The sequence below is a fragment of the Eschrichtius robustus genome, chromosome 12 (genome assembly GCF_028021215.1).
Source record: "Eschrichtius robustus isolate mEscRob2 chromosome 12, mEscRob2.pri, whole genome shotgun sequence".
NCBI lineage: Eukaryota > Metazoa > Chordata > Mammalia > Artiodactyla > Eschrichtiidae > Eschrichtius > Eschrichtius robustus.
The window spans coordinates 31,531,488-31,547,064 of NC_090835.1; the positions used below are offsets into that span (position 1 = coordinate 31,531,488).

At 47.9% G+C, this 15,577-nt stretch overlaps 1 protein-coding gene across 2 annotated transcripts in view; it reads right to left on the bottom strand.

Annotated features, from left to right (window-relative positions):
* The window catches only part of FLNB (filamin B), a 140,830-nt gene that overhangs the window by 82,557 nt on the left and 42,696 nt on the right, over positions 1–15,577 (bottom strand). For both annotated transcript variants that reach the window (XM_068557553.1, XM_068557552.1), the window contains exons 2-3: positions 2,448–2,696; positions 100–197 (exon numbers count right to left, since the gene is read on the bottom strand). In XM_068557553.1, the coding sequence (XP_068413654.1) occupies positions 100–197; positions 2,448–2,696 (347 nt within the window). The remainder of the gene's footprint in view (positions 1–99; positions 198–2,447; positions 2,697–15,577) is intronic.

Sequence of the window (15,577 nt, forward strand, 5' to 3'; positions counted from 1 at the left end):
GCTGACCACTGAGGAGGTCAGACTGCCTGCCAGACCCAAAGGCATCCACAGAGCATCAGGGGAAACAGCTTCGTGGGACACGCATGCTTCTACACATACCTGTGGGACACCCAGCCAGTCGTCTGCCTGCTGCATGGCTTCTCGTGCATTATCCACAGGCTTTCGTGGATCCCAGGATTCCCAGTCTGGGCACAGACCTGTTAACATCACACAAAAGATGCTGTTAGTATTAACAGACTGAAGAGGTTAAAGGAAACCAGGTGCCTAAACTAAACTCACTCAGTCTCTTGAGAGAACAGTTTCTTCGAAAACTCTTAGTGAACTGTATGCTTTATGGGCCAAAAGTATCACAGATATGAGTGGGCCAAAAGTATCACAGATATGAGTATGCCAAGGTAGAAACTATTCTGCCTGAGCTGAGACTTCTTCTTCCGGCTGTTATCTTCTTGCATTCAGATAGGAATTTATCCATTCCTTAAGGGTGTGGTGTAAATAAATGAACAAACAAAGCCTGTAAAACCACTTGGGCCTGGTACCTTTTTGCAGGAGAGATTTTTTGGACACATCACACTCACACTTCTGTGCTCTGGTCACCAAATGTGTGGGGTTGACATCAGCTGTGTGTCCTATGATTTAACTTAATTCTGACAGTATCTACCTGGAAACAGCATCAGAACCCACAGGCTAAGGGCTCAGTCCCACAAGACTCCCCCAACTCCAACTTCAGAGCCCAATCACAAGTCCAGGTTTGTCACCTGGGCTTCTGACCAACCAGCTACTAATCAGAGGTTCCTACAACCCCCTCCTCAGGTTGGACTGTTTCCTAGAGTGGCTCACAGATCTCAGGAAAACAGTTTACTCACTGGTTTATTATAAAAGGATTTTACTAAATGGAAGAGATGCATAGGGCAAGGTGTGAGAAGGGGCAAGGAGCTTCCATGTCCTTTCAGGCACACCACCCCCCCCAGGACCACCACATGTTCACCAACTGGAAGCTCCCCAAACCCCATAGCTCAGGGATTTTTATGGAGGCTTCATTACACAGGCTGGACTGATTAAATCACCTGCCATTAGTGGTTAACTCAACCTCTATCCCCTTTCCCCTTCCTGGAGGTCAGGGGACAGGGGAGAAAGTTCCAACCCTCTAATCACTGATTGGTTCCCCCAACGTCCAGGCCCCATCCTTTGGGGCATTCCAAAAGTCACCTCATTAACAAACTCAGGCATGGCTGAACGACACCACTACCACAGCTCTTTTCGCTTAGTAAATCCCAAGGGTTTTAGGAGCTCTGTGCCAGGAAAGGGGACAAAGACCAAACACATATTTCGTATTATAAGTTACAATATCACAATCCCAATCCTGGATGTATCTAAAAGACTGAACTAGCATCCTGTGTACTTACAACATTCATTTGCTCAAAGGCCTAAACCTAGATTTATCTCAAAAACCTTTGTAACCACAAGAAGTATAGGGCTGGAGTAAAAATCCCCAGGTTTAAACTGGAAAGAGGCACCCTAAAATGTGTCTTTGCATGGAAGCAAGAAAGAGGGCACTGGGAAATGAACTAATGCTGAGCTTTGAGTTACTTCTGGATGACACCAGCTTACAGGCTCTCAAGGAAGACTGGGGCCTAGGGCCAGCCCTCCTTCCCTATCCAGTTGACACCAGCTAGTTGAGAGTGTTGAGAACCACTAGCTTACTTAATATCAATGTGCTCAGCATATACAGAGCAATCAGTAAATGGAAAATATGATTATTAGGGCAGATTTTTTATTAAAAACAATTTTGGAGGTGCACATAAACACAGGCTCTGGTTTTTCTGCTGAGAGTGTATCAGCAAACTCTACCCATCAATCTAAACCCTCCAGTGAGGATAATTACTACCTTGGTGTACATTCAACCACTCAGAAAAGAGGAGCCCATCAAGGGTGGAAAAGGCTCCAACTGGATCCTGACCAAGCACTATTTCACAGCAATGCAGAAAGAAAAGGGCGGAGAAAGCCATATATAGTCAACCCAGTGGTTGACAAAGACGGGTACTTTCCACTCAATAAAAGTTTTTAGATTTTCATGCCAAACCACCTAATAGGGCACATGCTGAAGCCAATGGGAAACTAGGCACCAACTGTGGAAAGAGGGAGAAGAAGCAGGACTTGGGGTCTGGAAGCCAAACTCAAGTTCTGCTCCGAGCATGAAGGTCTTCATTCAGAATTTGGGTAAATAATTCAATGCTCAAACATGTCTATGGATGGACCTAGAAGACCTGCCATCAGAAAGGCAAACGGAGGCATTTTTAGTTCCTTTAGTTACCTTACAATGGGCTAAAAACCAAGAGAAACACACCAATCACAGCAAACCTAGCTTTCCCACCAAAAACCAAGAGGTGTAGGGGTCCACATACCCCACCCCTCTGGAAGGGATGGCTCAGGCAGCCACGGGCACTTACCTGGAGCACAGCTGTCTACCAGGGCTCCCAGGGCTTTGCCATCCTGCCAGTTCTGGTTAAAGTTGGTGATGGGCAAGTAGGGGATCTTGTTCTGAATCCACCCCAGCAGCCTCTGCTTTGGCGTCTGCTTCTTGGCGTCGTCGTCCCCTTCGTCCTCCCACACAGGCATGGAGATGGAGTAGTGGAGGATCAGCGTCCACACCAGGCCCAAGATGAGCTTCAGGTTCCCATCCACGATGGCTTTGCTGTCTGAGCAGAGAGACACGGGCCTGGTCAAGCCTCTGGGTTGCACAGGTGTGAATCACACTCTTTGTAAGAAAGTAAATGGAGTCCTCAACTGTTTGTTAGAGAACCACACTGAGCTATATGAGAGTGAAGGGTTGCAATGCTGGCCATTTGCTTCAAAACACTTAAGGATGCGAAGAGATGAAATAAGATTCCAAAACGTTGTCAACCAGTGTCATTGGATTATAAGTCCATGAAAACGCATTATTCCACTGTCTCTATTTTTACATGCGTTTGAAATTTTCCATAATAAAAAGAGTTCTTTTTTTTAATTTCAAGAAATCGTTTCAGAAATATAGACAATAACAAGAGGTGGCTGCATTCCAGAGATAACCACCTGTTAACCTGGCAGTATACTGTCTACCAGGTTGTGTGCACACATATGTGTAAGTGTTTGCCGCCGGAATTTATATTATATTATAAATTATAGTATATTATACGATAATATAATTTGTATTATACTATATGATCAGTCTTGAAATCTTTCTTTTCACTAATCACTATGTCCTAGATATCTTTTCCCTATAAAAAGTTGTTTCTGTTTACACCCCTATCTACATGTTTAAGAGGTCATTTTCTCTCAGATCTCACAAATACTGGGTGTTATCAATCATTTTCATCTCACTTCTCTGACAAGTTAGTCATTCATAAAAGAAGACTGTTAGTTAGCTTAACTAACAGTTAAGCTAATCTAATTGGGCAAAGTGTTGCCAGGAGGATAAGTGACTGGCCAAAGGCATGGCCCCTTTTCTAGTCGTCCCCCAGCTTAACAGGACATGCCCTGCCACTGGCCAGCCCCTTCTGGAACTCTCACTGCCACTGGTTTCTACTTCCCACTCCCCTTGGCTTCCCTGTGGCTCTCTGTCCTGTTTCCAACCTCCATCTACACCCATCAAAATTCAAACATTATCTCCAAGATATCTGTCTTTCTGTCTGTCTCTCCATTTCCTACACCCTTTCCCCACCAAACAACCTTTGTTACAAGCCCCCCATTCTGCCAGGACCCCAAGGTGAAAATGTCAGAATCATCTTAGACTCCTCCTCCAAAGCCCTGGCACAGTTCCCACAATTCTCTCCCTACCTCTTGGCAAATCCTTTTCTACACTCTTCCCCAAACTATGTGGCCCTTCCTCCCCTCTCTGCTTCCTCAACAGCCACGAAGCTCCATCATTGTTCACATAACCCGAGAACCATCCTTCTAGTCAGGTACCCCTGCGTTTCCCAATTCACCAATGGTCCCTGCCACCCAGAGTTAAACTCTTTAGACATGTAGCGCCTTGAGAGACCTACACAACCTCCACCTGGCCTGCTTTTCCACCCTTGTCACTGCCACCCACCACACTCCACATTCCAGACTCCCCACTCCCGGAGCACATCTTGCTATGAACCCCCTGGACTTCTCCACCTCTTCTGTATTCCCTATGATGACAAGGCCCTTCACCCCATCCTCCTGCAGGACAAACCCCACATCATCATTCAAGGGCCAGATCTAACAGATGGCGTCCTTCACTCCCACCAGCCTCTGTGTAACCACACCGGGGTCCTCTCATGCAAACAACCATTCATTCCTCAGCCTCCCCCCCCCCACACACTCCAGGTCTGCGAGCTCCTGCTGGGGAGTAACTGAGCCTTCTTCATCCTGCAGCTCCCCACGCCCTGTCCCTCCCTCCCACCCACCCACCGCAAGCCACCTGAATGTTGGTTAAACACACGTCAAATTGCACTTAATGAAACCCAGCTACAACCACATGAAAAATAAACTCACATGCCGTTAAGGAGTAAATGGCATGCCATTCAATACTGAAAGGGTGGGGCTTTTTTTTTTTTTTAAATCAACCTGTTTACTGTTATGTCCTCTTATAAGAAAAAAAAACCCTCCTAAAAGCCCACACCCAAACCCACAGAAATCAAAGGTAATTTCACAGTTGCAGGTCAGTCATAACAAAACTTGATCACGTAAAACTGGACAGCGTAAAGATTATCATGAACTGGCCGGTCAGACACACTAAATTCGAGCAATCCTCATTCAAAGTTAAGGCGCCCAGGGATTTTCTACATAATGAACTGTATAACTAACTTGTAAGCAGGACTGTCTGCATAACTCACGGGGCCCAGTGACAAATGAAAATACAGGATTCCTTGTCCAAAAAGTATTAAGAATTTCAAGATGGCAACAGCAGAGCATTAAACCAAGCACACAGAACCCCCCTGAGCACAGGGCTCTGTATAGCTGCCCAGGTCGTGCAACCATGAAGCCAGCACTGCTTCTGAGGTCCTGTGGTCAAAGGAGTAGTGATGTACACGAAACACTGAACCCCTGCACAGGATACAGGTATCCAAGGAATTCATTCTGCTAGACCAGCTGACAGTCCTTGACCGTGCCTGAAATTTTAGGATTAGATGTCCTGTTACGAGTGTGTCTTTAAAGTGCTATTGATTACTGAGTTACTACCTACCGCTGGTTAAAAAAATTCCACGTCAAACCATTTTCCATGCCAGTTTCCTTTTTTCAGCCTAAGGGGAGAAGAGCAGTCTTCAGGAGGGTATGGGGAGACGGGGGGAGAAGAAGAGCGTGTGCATGCTTATTGCTAATCCGGGTAAGGGGTGGACCTGGCCACGTCTGGTCTTGCACCAGGCAGAATCTGAACAGGTCAGAGTCTCACCCAGCCAGAGGCATCAGTCTGCAAAGCTCAAACTTCCCTGAGTTATGTTTTAAATGCTTTTCGAAGGGAAGCTTGCAGATTTCGTCCATAAATCAAAACGTGAAACCAGTTTGCTCTATTTTTACCCAGCTTACACATGTTGGTTTAAAGGAATGAGACATGAATCTTTTTCAAAAAGATTTGGGGGAAATATGACCCAGTAAATGTCTGAGCCAAATTTATGAAACATACAATGCCCAGAACTTCTGTTTCCAATGAATTCAAGGTGGGTGTCCAAACGGGAAAGCCCCCATTAAGGTCTCATTGGGATAAATGATACTTTCATTCTGCTATTCTAAGAAGCTGTCCTCATTCCAAAAGTGATTTTGACAGGTGAAAGTTCAAATGCTTCACCAAGCTCTTGGAACAATAAAAAGATGGCGACTTGCCCAAAAGGCCTCCCCATTCCCACCCATATGAAGTAGGAGGCTCCCCGAGCCTTGAAAGTGAAATGCTACACAGCATCACAATGTCCATGTGTAACCATCACAGCAGACTACAGAATTTGCAGCCGTGAGCGTGCTCTGTGATGTTTATGTCGAGTGTAAACATGGAGCAGAGACGGAAGGAGGAAAAGGCCAGGTCAGCTGGAAGCCTCTCGGCAGGATTCCACCTCCTGAGTTACTGAGAGCCTCTTTCAGGAATAAAATAAGCCAACGCCCACCATGCCTGCCCGACCTCCTAGAATCTGCTTAGATTGTCAGTGGGCTGGAATCTGGCCACAAGCTTCTCCTCCCCAAATTCAACCAATCACAGTCCCCATGTAACTGGTCCTGGCTCCAGACAACACTGGCCCTCAAACCACACACACCTTCTGGAACTACTTAAAATTAGCCCAAGTTGCATACAAGTGAGGGCAATGGCTTTCCGCCGCCCCCCCCCCCCCACCGCCCCCGCCAATAGCTAGAAAGTTAATTCAAGCTATTACAAATTCTAGGATGGGGTGTTTTCACATCATTTCAGCACATGAGTTTCCCAGTCCTGTTAAGCAGCATTCTGGAATGGGTGCAAGTATGGGGGTGGAAACCAGCTGCTTCTGGGCAATCTTCAGCAGCATCTTAGAAACATCTCCTTTGTGGACAAGTTTCCCGCCAGGTAAGAGAGATGGTGATCTTTTACCTCTCCCTACTTTTACCAGGAGGGCTGGACCCACGCAACCATCGGCGCTCCGACTCCGTTCACGGGGTCAACCTTCTCTCCTGGCTGTTGCCAGGGTGTCAGGGGTTGGGGGCCTGGGAGAGGAAGCCTGGGGGGACACCATCCCTCATTTTTGCTCTCCTGGCTAAGGACAGCAGGTCATACTGCAGCTGGCTGCTGGGTCAGAAGCAGCCAACATGTGGCTGCAGGAATCCAGGAGAGGTAGGAGTTTCAGGAAAACTTCCGGTGTGCTTGGGGACAAGCCACCAAGGCCATACTCTGCACTATGACTTGGCCGCCTGGGGGACAGGCTGCCACACACCCTGCTCCCTGTCCTCTCTCTGTTACCCTCTGAGAGGCAGTGTGGCAGACTGGTCGCAAGAACGGACTCTGAAACCGGCAGCTCAACTAGGTGTGCCGCTTTACAATCTGCTCATCCTCACTGAGCCTCATTTCTCCTTGTTTACCAAATGGGAATATTCATAGTCATCTCCTGCACAGGGCTGCTGTAAGCAGTAGGTGGGCTAGGAAATCCTAATAGCCAAGCACACTGCCTGGCACACAGCAGGCGCTTAATTACCCCCTTCCCTCCCTTTCTCATTCACCTAATATCTGAGTACCTGCCATGTGCCACTCTTTCCTAGAACCAGAAGCCCAGAAGCTTTATTCTCAGTTTGTACGCAAGCAGGAAACAAAAGGTGAGAAAGTACCTTGTGAATTAATGGGAGGATAAAATGTTCAATATGTCACTTCTCTGAATCAAGCAATTCATTCCAGAGGTTAGGCCTGACACCCCCAGAGAGGAACAAAGAACTGCCCAGGAGCAAAACTACTGATAATTTATCAGGACCCTCCTGAAAGAGAATATGGTACAAAGAGCAGCCCACGTGAGCCAAGGGTCTGGCCCTCCTTGACTTCCAAGCTTCACCTTGCGCCAGGCTCATCCTTGATCCCTGGCCTCAGCCCACTTGGCCCAGAACTCTCTCCCCAGCTGGCTAATGCCTCTTCTACATCCAACTCGGCAAAACTAGAACAGGTCCCCTATTAAGTGCCCCTTCGAGGCTGTGTACCCTCCTTCTTTCAGTGTAACTACAGCTGTGCTTAAATAATCACCTATCGGGAATTCCCCGGTGGCCCAGTGGTTAGGACTCGGCGCTTTCACTGCCGTAGCCTGGGTTCAGTCCCCGGTCCGGGAACTAAGATCCCGCAAGCTGAATGGCACGGCCAGAAAAAAAACTTTAAATAATCCACCTGTCATGTCTGCCTCCTCTGCTCAAGGTGTCAGCTGCGCAAAGGCAGAAACGGACCATTGAGCTTCCCGCTGATCCCGCAGCCTGGACACCTGGCTGTTTGGTGGGCAGGCTAGCACAGGCACACGTCCCTGCCTGCTGAGCTCCAGTGCTCTATGAGGGGCGGTGCTGCCTGTGTAGAGTGTATGCAAAAAGTACACGCACAGCCCTTTCCGACAGGGTTTAAACTGCTCCAGACTGTGGTCACCTCCGCACCCCCAGCAGGCAACACAGCACGTGGCACAGAGGGCAGGCGGGAGAGGTGAGGTCATTAAGGTGCAGGCTCTGCAGGTATGGGCTCCGCGCCACCACACTGGTTGTAGGACCCTGGCCAAGCCATCCAACCCCTGGGCGCCTATAAGTCGAGGATAATGTTGGAACACGAGCACAGGGCTGCTGGGAAGACTAAGTACGATAACACATCTCCAGCACTCAGACCCCCACTCAGTCAGTTTTTGTTAAATGCTGGTATTGTTACTATCATTCTTACCACCAGTGACTTCAACATGCTTTTGTCAACATGGAGACAACAAGACAAAGGCAGAAGGTAAAACGAAAGCTTAGCAGTGACAGGTGGTGACCTGCAAGTTTGCGCTGGGGCTTCCCGTCAGCATCGATTGTTTGCAGCGTCCCGTGCAGAGCTGCCCCAAGGTAACCCCGCACTGCAGCGCTCACATCACCTGGCCCAGCACCACGCGGCAGCCCGGTGCTCACTGACATCCCAGGTCGGCTTGGCAGTTTCCCTCCACCCTGCCTCCTTTCCCAAGCTGAACAAACTATGGCTGAACTCTCAGCCAAGAGGGCACCCTGAACTGAAAGGAGACAGTTTACCACTTTCCTCAGTTTCTCAGTCAAAACCAAGCCCAGGGACTTCCCTGGTGGCGCAGTGGTTAAGAATCCACCTGCCAATGCAGGGGACACAGGATTGAGCCCTGGTCCGGGAAGAACCCAGATGCCACAGAGCAGCTAAGCCCGTGTACCACAACTACGGAGCCTGCGTGCCACAACTACTGAAGCCCACGTGCCTAGAGCCCATGCTCTGCAATAAGAGAAGCCACTGCAATGAGAAGCCCGCGCACCGCAACGAAGAGTAGCCCCTGCTCACAGCAGCTAGAGAAAGCCCGTGTGCAACAATGAAGACCCACCGCAGCCAAAAATAAATAAATAAATAAATAAATAAATTTTATTTAAACAAAAAACCAAAAACCAAGCCCAGGGGCTTCCCTGGTGGCGCAGTGGTTGAGAATCCGCCTACCAATGAGGGGGACACGGGTTCGAGCCCTGGTCCGGGAAGATCCCACATGCCACGGAGCAACTAAGCCCGTGCACCACAACTACTGAGACTGCGCTCTAGAGCCCACAAGTCACAACTACTGAGCCCACGTGCCGCAACTACTGAAGCCCGCATGCCTAGAGCCCGTGCTCCACAACGAGAGAAGCCACTGCAATGAGAAGCCCGTGCACTGCAACAAAGAGTAGCCTCCGCTCGCTGCAACTAGAGAAAGCCCATGCACAGCAACAAAGACCCAACACAGCCAAAAATAAATAAATAAAATAAATAAGTTTATTAAAAAAAAAAAAAAACAAGCCCAGATGTCACTTGTTCCCGAGGTCATGCAGAAGACCATCTCAGTTGGCTGCCCAGAACGGAACTCACATTTCTGGGGGTGCAACAGTCCTTGCATCCACACAGCAGAGGATGAACTGTGCACTCTGACCCCTTGGCAGGATGAAGGGGGCCAGGCTGACTTCTCCACACATACCCCTGCCCCTACCCCTCCGGCTCAGGGCTTCTCTCCAGAGCCTGGAACCAACAACGGGCTAAAGAGGACAAGACGGACTTTTCTAACCAGGTGACTCACACCTCTAATGACTAAAGGATACCATGGTAAAGTCTACTCTCTAGCCACTAAAACCCCACCTCCCCTTCTCCCAGGCATGTGGCTTCCTGCAAGATGGCCCCGCAGTCTCCCCAGTTCGGTGGTGCGGTTGCCTCACCAGTGGATAGCAGAAGGAAGTGTGCCACCACGTGGCCCTGGGCAGTGGGTGGGCCTCCTCTGAGCACTCTCCCAACAACAGCCAGCCAGAGTGCCTGGCACTGCAGTCACTGAGCTGTGATCGGTCCTAAAGGAGGCCAGGCAAGGTGATGGAAGGAACCTGGGTCCCAGAATACGGCGCCCCGCCAACCTGAAGCCTGAAAAAAGCCACTGTATTTTTCTAAAAATCTCTTCACTACTCCAGTTTAACCATAATAAGAGGATGTTCTGGGCCTTGAAGACCTTAAGTCACATGGGCCTGTTCTTATTTCTATCAGTAAGATAAAATACAGACCACAATAAAATAAGGGTGGATCGGGGAACTGAGGTCAGCTGGATTTCCGATTCTTGTCTTTGCTCATGAACTACTCAAGGATGACAAAAAAACTGTCTGAATTGACAAATTTTACATATTGCTATGTCAGGGTTCAGTTAAGAGAGTTCATTTGGAAGGCCTTTTCATGTTAGTAATTTTTCAAGAGTTGATACAATAGACCAAGGGTGGCAAGTGGTGTTGGCACATGAGGTGCAACTCTTTCACTGGGTTGAGAAAGATTCTGAGGCCCTATCTGGTTTCAGCGAGGAAGACTGCTGAAATGGATTACCAATGCCTGCCATGAACAAGGCAGGGGGAATAGAGAGGCTCAGATTACTGTGCAGATTAGCAATGCCTGCCCTGGGCACAGCTTGAGGAATGGTGGCTGAGATTTCTTTGCAAGAGAATGGAGTAATAAGCATTCCCAAATCCCTGATTTGAGATTTCGTTTATAGGTCCATAACACGTTCCTTATGCATAACCTCAGACTTCAAATTTTCTGCTTTGCCACCTATTCCTTCTGTTCTCTCTCATTTGCTGGACTTTTGCCAAGAATAATTAGAACAAATTATTTCATAAATATCTTATTTTTATTTTGGTACAGAGTTTTTGGTGGACTTTCAGACCATAGATACTGTGATGATGCCCTGTTTCATAATTTATCCCAAACACCTACTTTCTGGTTAAGAGGTATCCTTTATTTAAAAGTTGCATTTACGGGAATACCCTGGCAATCCAGTGGTTAAGACTCCACGCTTCCACTGTGTGTGGCGGTGGGGGGGGGGGTGGGGGGGGTGGGGCCGGGGCCAAGTTCGATCCCTGGTTGGGGAACTAAGATCCCACAGGCTTCACAGTGTGGCCAAAAAAAAAAAAAAAAAGTTGCATTTGCATCACCCAGTAGGCTTTCTTTTCAATGCCACTTTTGAAAAGTTACCACTTTTGAGAATTCCTTTATATCCAGCAACGAAGTCTGCTGAACTAAATGAGACAGGTATAGTAAAGGGCCTAGGAGATAGTCTCTTCCCACTTACTATTAGTGGGAAATCCTTGAAAAGTAAGAAAAAGGAATCTAACCTTGTTAGATAGGTTAAAGAAAGAAGGAAAAAAGAGGGACTTCGCTGGTGGCACAGTGGTTGAGAATCCGCCTGCCAATGCAGGGGACATGGGTTCTACCCCTGGTCCGGGAAGATCCCACATGCCGCGGAGCAACTAAGCCCGTGCACCACAACTACTGAGCCTGTGCTCTAGATCCCGCGAGCCACAACTACTGAGCCTGTGCGCCTAGAGCCTGCGCTCCGCAACAAAGAGAAGCCACCGCAACGAGAAGCCCGCGCACCGCAATGAAGAGTAGCCTCCGCTCGCCGCAACTAGAGAAAGCCCACACGCAGCAACGAAGACCCAGCGCAGCCAAAAAGTAATTCATTAATTAGTTAATTAATTAATTAATTAATAGAAGGAAAAAAGAAAGGTGCACCAAAATGTATCTAAACTAGGTTTTTTGACCCCAAAGCTGCAGGTCCCTGCACTAACTGGTTGCATTGCTGCCTCACGGTTCTCCTGGGCGACCAGCAGGCCAAGGGCCCCAGGGATTCCGGAGCTTGACCTGTGAGTCAAGGAGCCCAGAGTCCAGCCACTGGGAGGCGCGGGTAAACCCCAGCATGAGCTCCCGAGGCCTCAGCATGGAGGCGTCTGTCCCTCACTCACAGCTTCCAGCCACAACGCTCTGAGAACATGTCCAGCTGAAATAATAAACGCTGGCTGTGAATGGAGGGCCTCGTCACCTCTTAACTCCAGCTCGGTCTGTCCTGTGGCGAGGCCACCCCACCTGAAACACAGCTCACTGTCCGTGCTGTGCACACATGCACAGCCCACTGGGAAGCCCACAAGGAAAGGAGTAAGGGCAGGAGGAACCACGACTGGGAAAGACTCCTAAGCACCTCCTCTCCTGACATCAACAGCAGCCAAAATATGACAGCAGCTCTCTCTTCCAGACCTCTCCTCTGGGTCACATGCATCACCGCATGCAACCCTCACAGCAAGCCTATGACGATGGCTTTGGTGGTTAGTCCCGTTTTACAGATGAGAAAACAGAGGCTCACAGAGGTGAAGGCATCTGCCAAAAGTGACATAGGAGAGCCTAGATTTAAACCCAGTTCTCTCTGTTGCCAGAGAGACTCACTACGTCATGACAGCTCCATGAGGCAAGTACAGTTATGACTCTCATTTTACAGATGAGGAGACTGTGCACAGGGACAGGACCCACCCCCGGGCAACACGGCCAGTAAGCATCTGTGTATGGGAGGGGAACCCAACAGGGCTTCTGAACTTCTAACGGCCCCAATCATTCCCAGGATCCCTAAACTGCCATGGTTCTAGGAGAAAAACACGGTAAATGGACAGCATGGCAAGTGACAGCACAAGACCTGGGAGGTACAAGCAGGAGTCAGAGCTGGATCATTTTAGTCTCCTGTGTCTCAACCATGACTTGCTCAGCCTCTACTGCACCCTAGGGACTGGGGATTCTAAAGATCATGGCCCTGGCCCTGCATCTGGGAGGTCCTCCTTGCATGCACTGCTGCTCGGCAGGGGAAACTGAGGAAGATGGGAGAAGACCCAGCTCTGCTCTTATTTACCCAAACCTATTAACCTGTGTTTTCCCTGGAAAACAGAAATTAGGACATTCACGTACTTGAAAGCTCACTTTATTCATCTGTTCTTGCATTCAACAAATTACTTCCTAGCTGCCTACTGGGTGCCAGGCCCTGTGCCTAATACAAATTACAGTTTCAAGTAAGAAAATAAGCTAAATTGGCTTTAAAATATTCCACAAAGAGATACAGCATTATTATAACGTAAACCGGCATTATCCCACAAGGCAAGACACTGAAGATCTCTTAAAGAAAAAGAAAAAAAAAAAAAAACACAACTTTTTGCCTTTTGTCTCTCATGCTAGGCTATGTCCCTTGAGGGTTCTTTTTTCCTTTTATAATTAAGAATAAAAGTTAAAAAATAATAACGATGATGAATAGAATAGGTATTCATCCTTCTACTGCAAACTTGTAAAAGTTGAGCCTTGTTACAAAAATCAGATCAAGGTGACTTCCTCAGTCTGAAAGGGGAGAAATAAGTTTGCATTTTTCCCCCGGTACCTCACCTCATGTTACAACTCATATGAGCCTGTTATAGAAATGGCAGGCTGCCCAAAGATTGTGAAGTCATAAAAGGAACAAAACTCCCAATTTAAAGTCTTGAATGGGAACCAAGCTGAGGGAAATTCCAAATAATTTATAACTGCTGGCTCTCACCATTACCAACAGCAAGAGGAGGAGGTTGGAGAAAAGGAAATTCTCAAGGGATAGATACTGGGGCACGGTCCCCGCTTTACCTATATTGACATTTTCCCGACAGTTCCCCTCTGTAAAAGGTCTTTAGCTCAGTGGAAGGCTCAAATTTGTACCCCTAAATTTGGACCTTCAACCCACGATTACATGAGGAGGCCCCCGGACACACGTGCTACCCGACCACAACAGAGCCCGAATGTCGGGCTCCTTCTTGTAAATTAATTCCACACCACCAACCCCCCCGTGTAAAGAACACGGGCTCGGGGGGGCAGGACTGAAGCTACTCAAACAAAGGGGAGCTCACTTGCTGAAATAATTGGTAGCCAAGTAACCCAGAGGTCAGGGACACTAAGTCACTCAGTGAGCCTTGTTCCCCTCCCAAGCGCAGCCATGAACTGGCTGTGGGACTGGGGTGGGTCACAGCCCTGCTCTGACTCATCTGTAAGATAAGCATCATAACTAGACTCACCTCACTGAACCATTGCGAGATAATGTAGTCAAGCAGGTAGCATTCTGCCTGATGAGGGTGCCACCACCTCAGCAAGGACTATTACAACCACCATGATGTCACTGTAATATTATACACACACACCCGTGTGGGGACTTCACGGCGCCCCGTTAGCACTGTGAAAGATTCAACGCCATTCAACTCTGATTCAAGACTGCTCAGAGCCGAGTACCCCAGGACTCAGCCTTCTAACACAGCATTCCATTTGCTAATGACCACAAGAGCCAGCCCATCAGGGACCCGGGATTAAGCCTGATAGAATCAAGATGTTCTTTGCTCAGCGAGCTGCTGAATGAACTGGCAGTTTGCTAAAATCTGCAGGCCACCCCGACTCCTCCAGCAGATTCCTGAGAAGTCTGCAGGGGCCAGGCTGGGCCACTGCTGACAGAAAATTAAATGCAAGGTCAAAAAATTCAATTTGAAGCACAAAGTATTCAAGAAAGTTCCCTAACGTGATTCCTTTTTCTAATGGGGGGAGGAAGAGGGGTTTGGGTATTAAAGTGACCTTTAACCATTAAAGCAGTTCATTACTATAATATAATGGGGGGGGGAGGGGACCGAAAACAATTTAAATGCCTTCCCACAAATAACTGGTTAAATAAACGTTACAGAACATCCATGCTAGAGAATAACAGGCTGCTGTGAAAAGAATAAGAAAGATATGTGTGTTCCAGCAGAGACAGGCCTCCATGATATATTAAGGGACAGGACAATTTGTAGAAAAGCATAGTTCGTGCAATCCTGTTTGTGACAAGGCATGACTCTGCGTCTGAAAAGCAAGATCTGGAAGCACGCACAACAAACTGTGCTCATTGGCTCTCTCTAGGAAAGACTCGGGGTGATGGCAAAGATGGGCTTTCTTTTTGTTGTTGTTGTTACATGCATGCTCCAGTGTTGTTTGAATTTTTTTTAATTTAAACTATACACCTTACTTTTATAATAAATTTTGACAAACATTCCCCAAAAGAAAGAAGCATAGTAATGTATATGTTAACATATATGTTAACTCTTCATTTGGACAAAATTGCTTGTCGGGATCTGTAGGCACTGATGTGAGAAAATTGACAGATTTTATCAAATGATGAAAGGTTGGAATCGGAGTAAAGGGGTGGCCGGGGGAATGACATAATTGGGCTCATATATGCATGGAAGATCTCTTGAAGAGATAAGAAATTGTTCACCAACAGTGCAATTGCTTCTGGGTAGAGGAGCAGGGAATGGGGGTAGGGGAAGCAGGAGGGAGCCAGTTTCTCATCTTTTTACACCACATGTAATCTTCACAATGGGCCAAGATACCCATCAACAAATACATGAGGCTTTTCAGGCTTGCATGGCTGTCCTTGTGGTGATTTCCTCCGCTCATCTTTCACACCGTGGCCATCCAAATGCCTTCCCACTCCTCAGCGAGATACACCCATCCCAGACAAGCAAGCTCCATGCCTCAGATGGTCTCTGCCACTTCCAAACAGCTGGCCAGAGGAGTGGAAGATGTTGAAGAAGAGGGAGTCATCTGGTT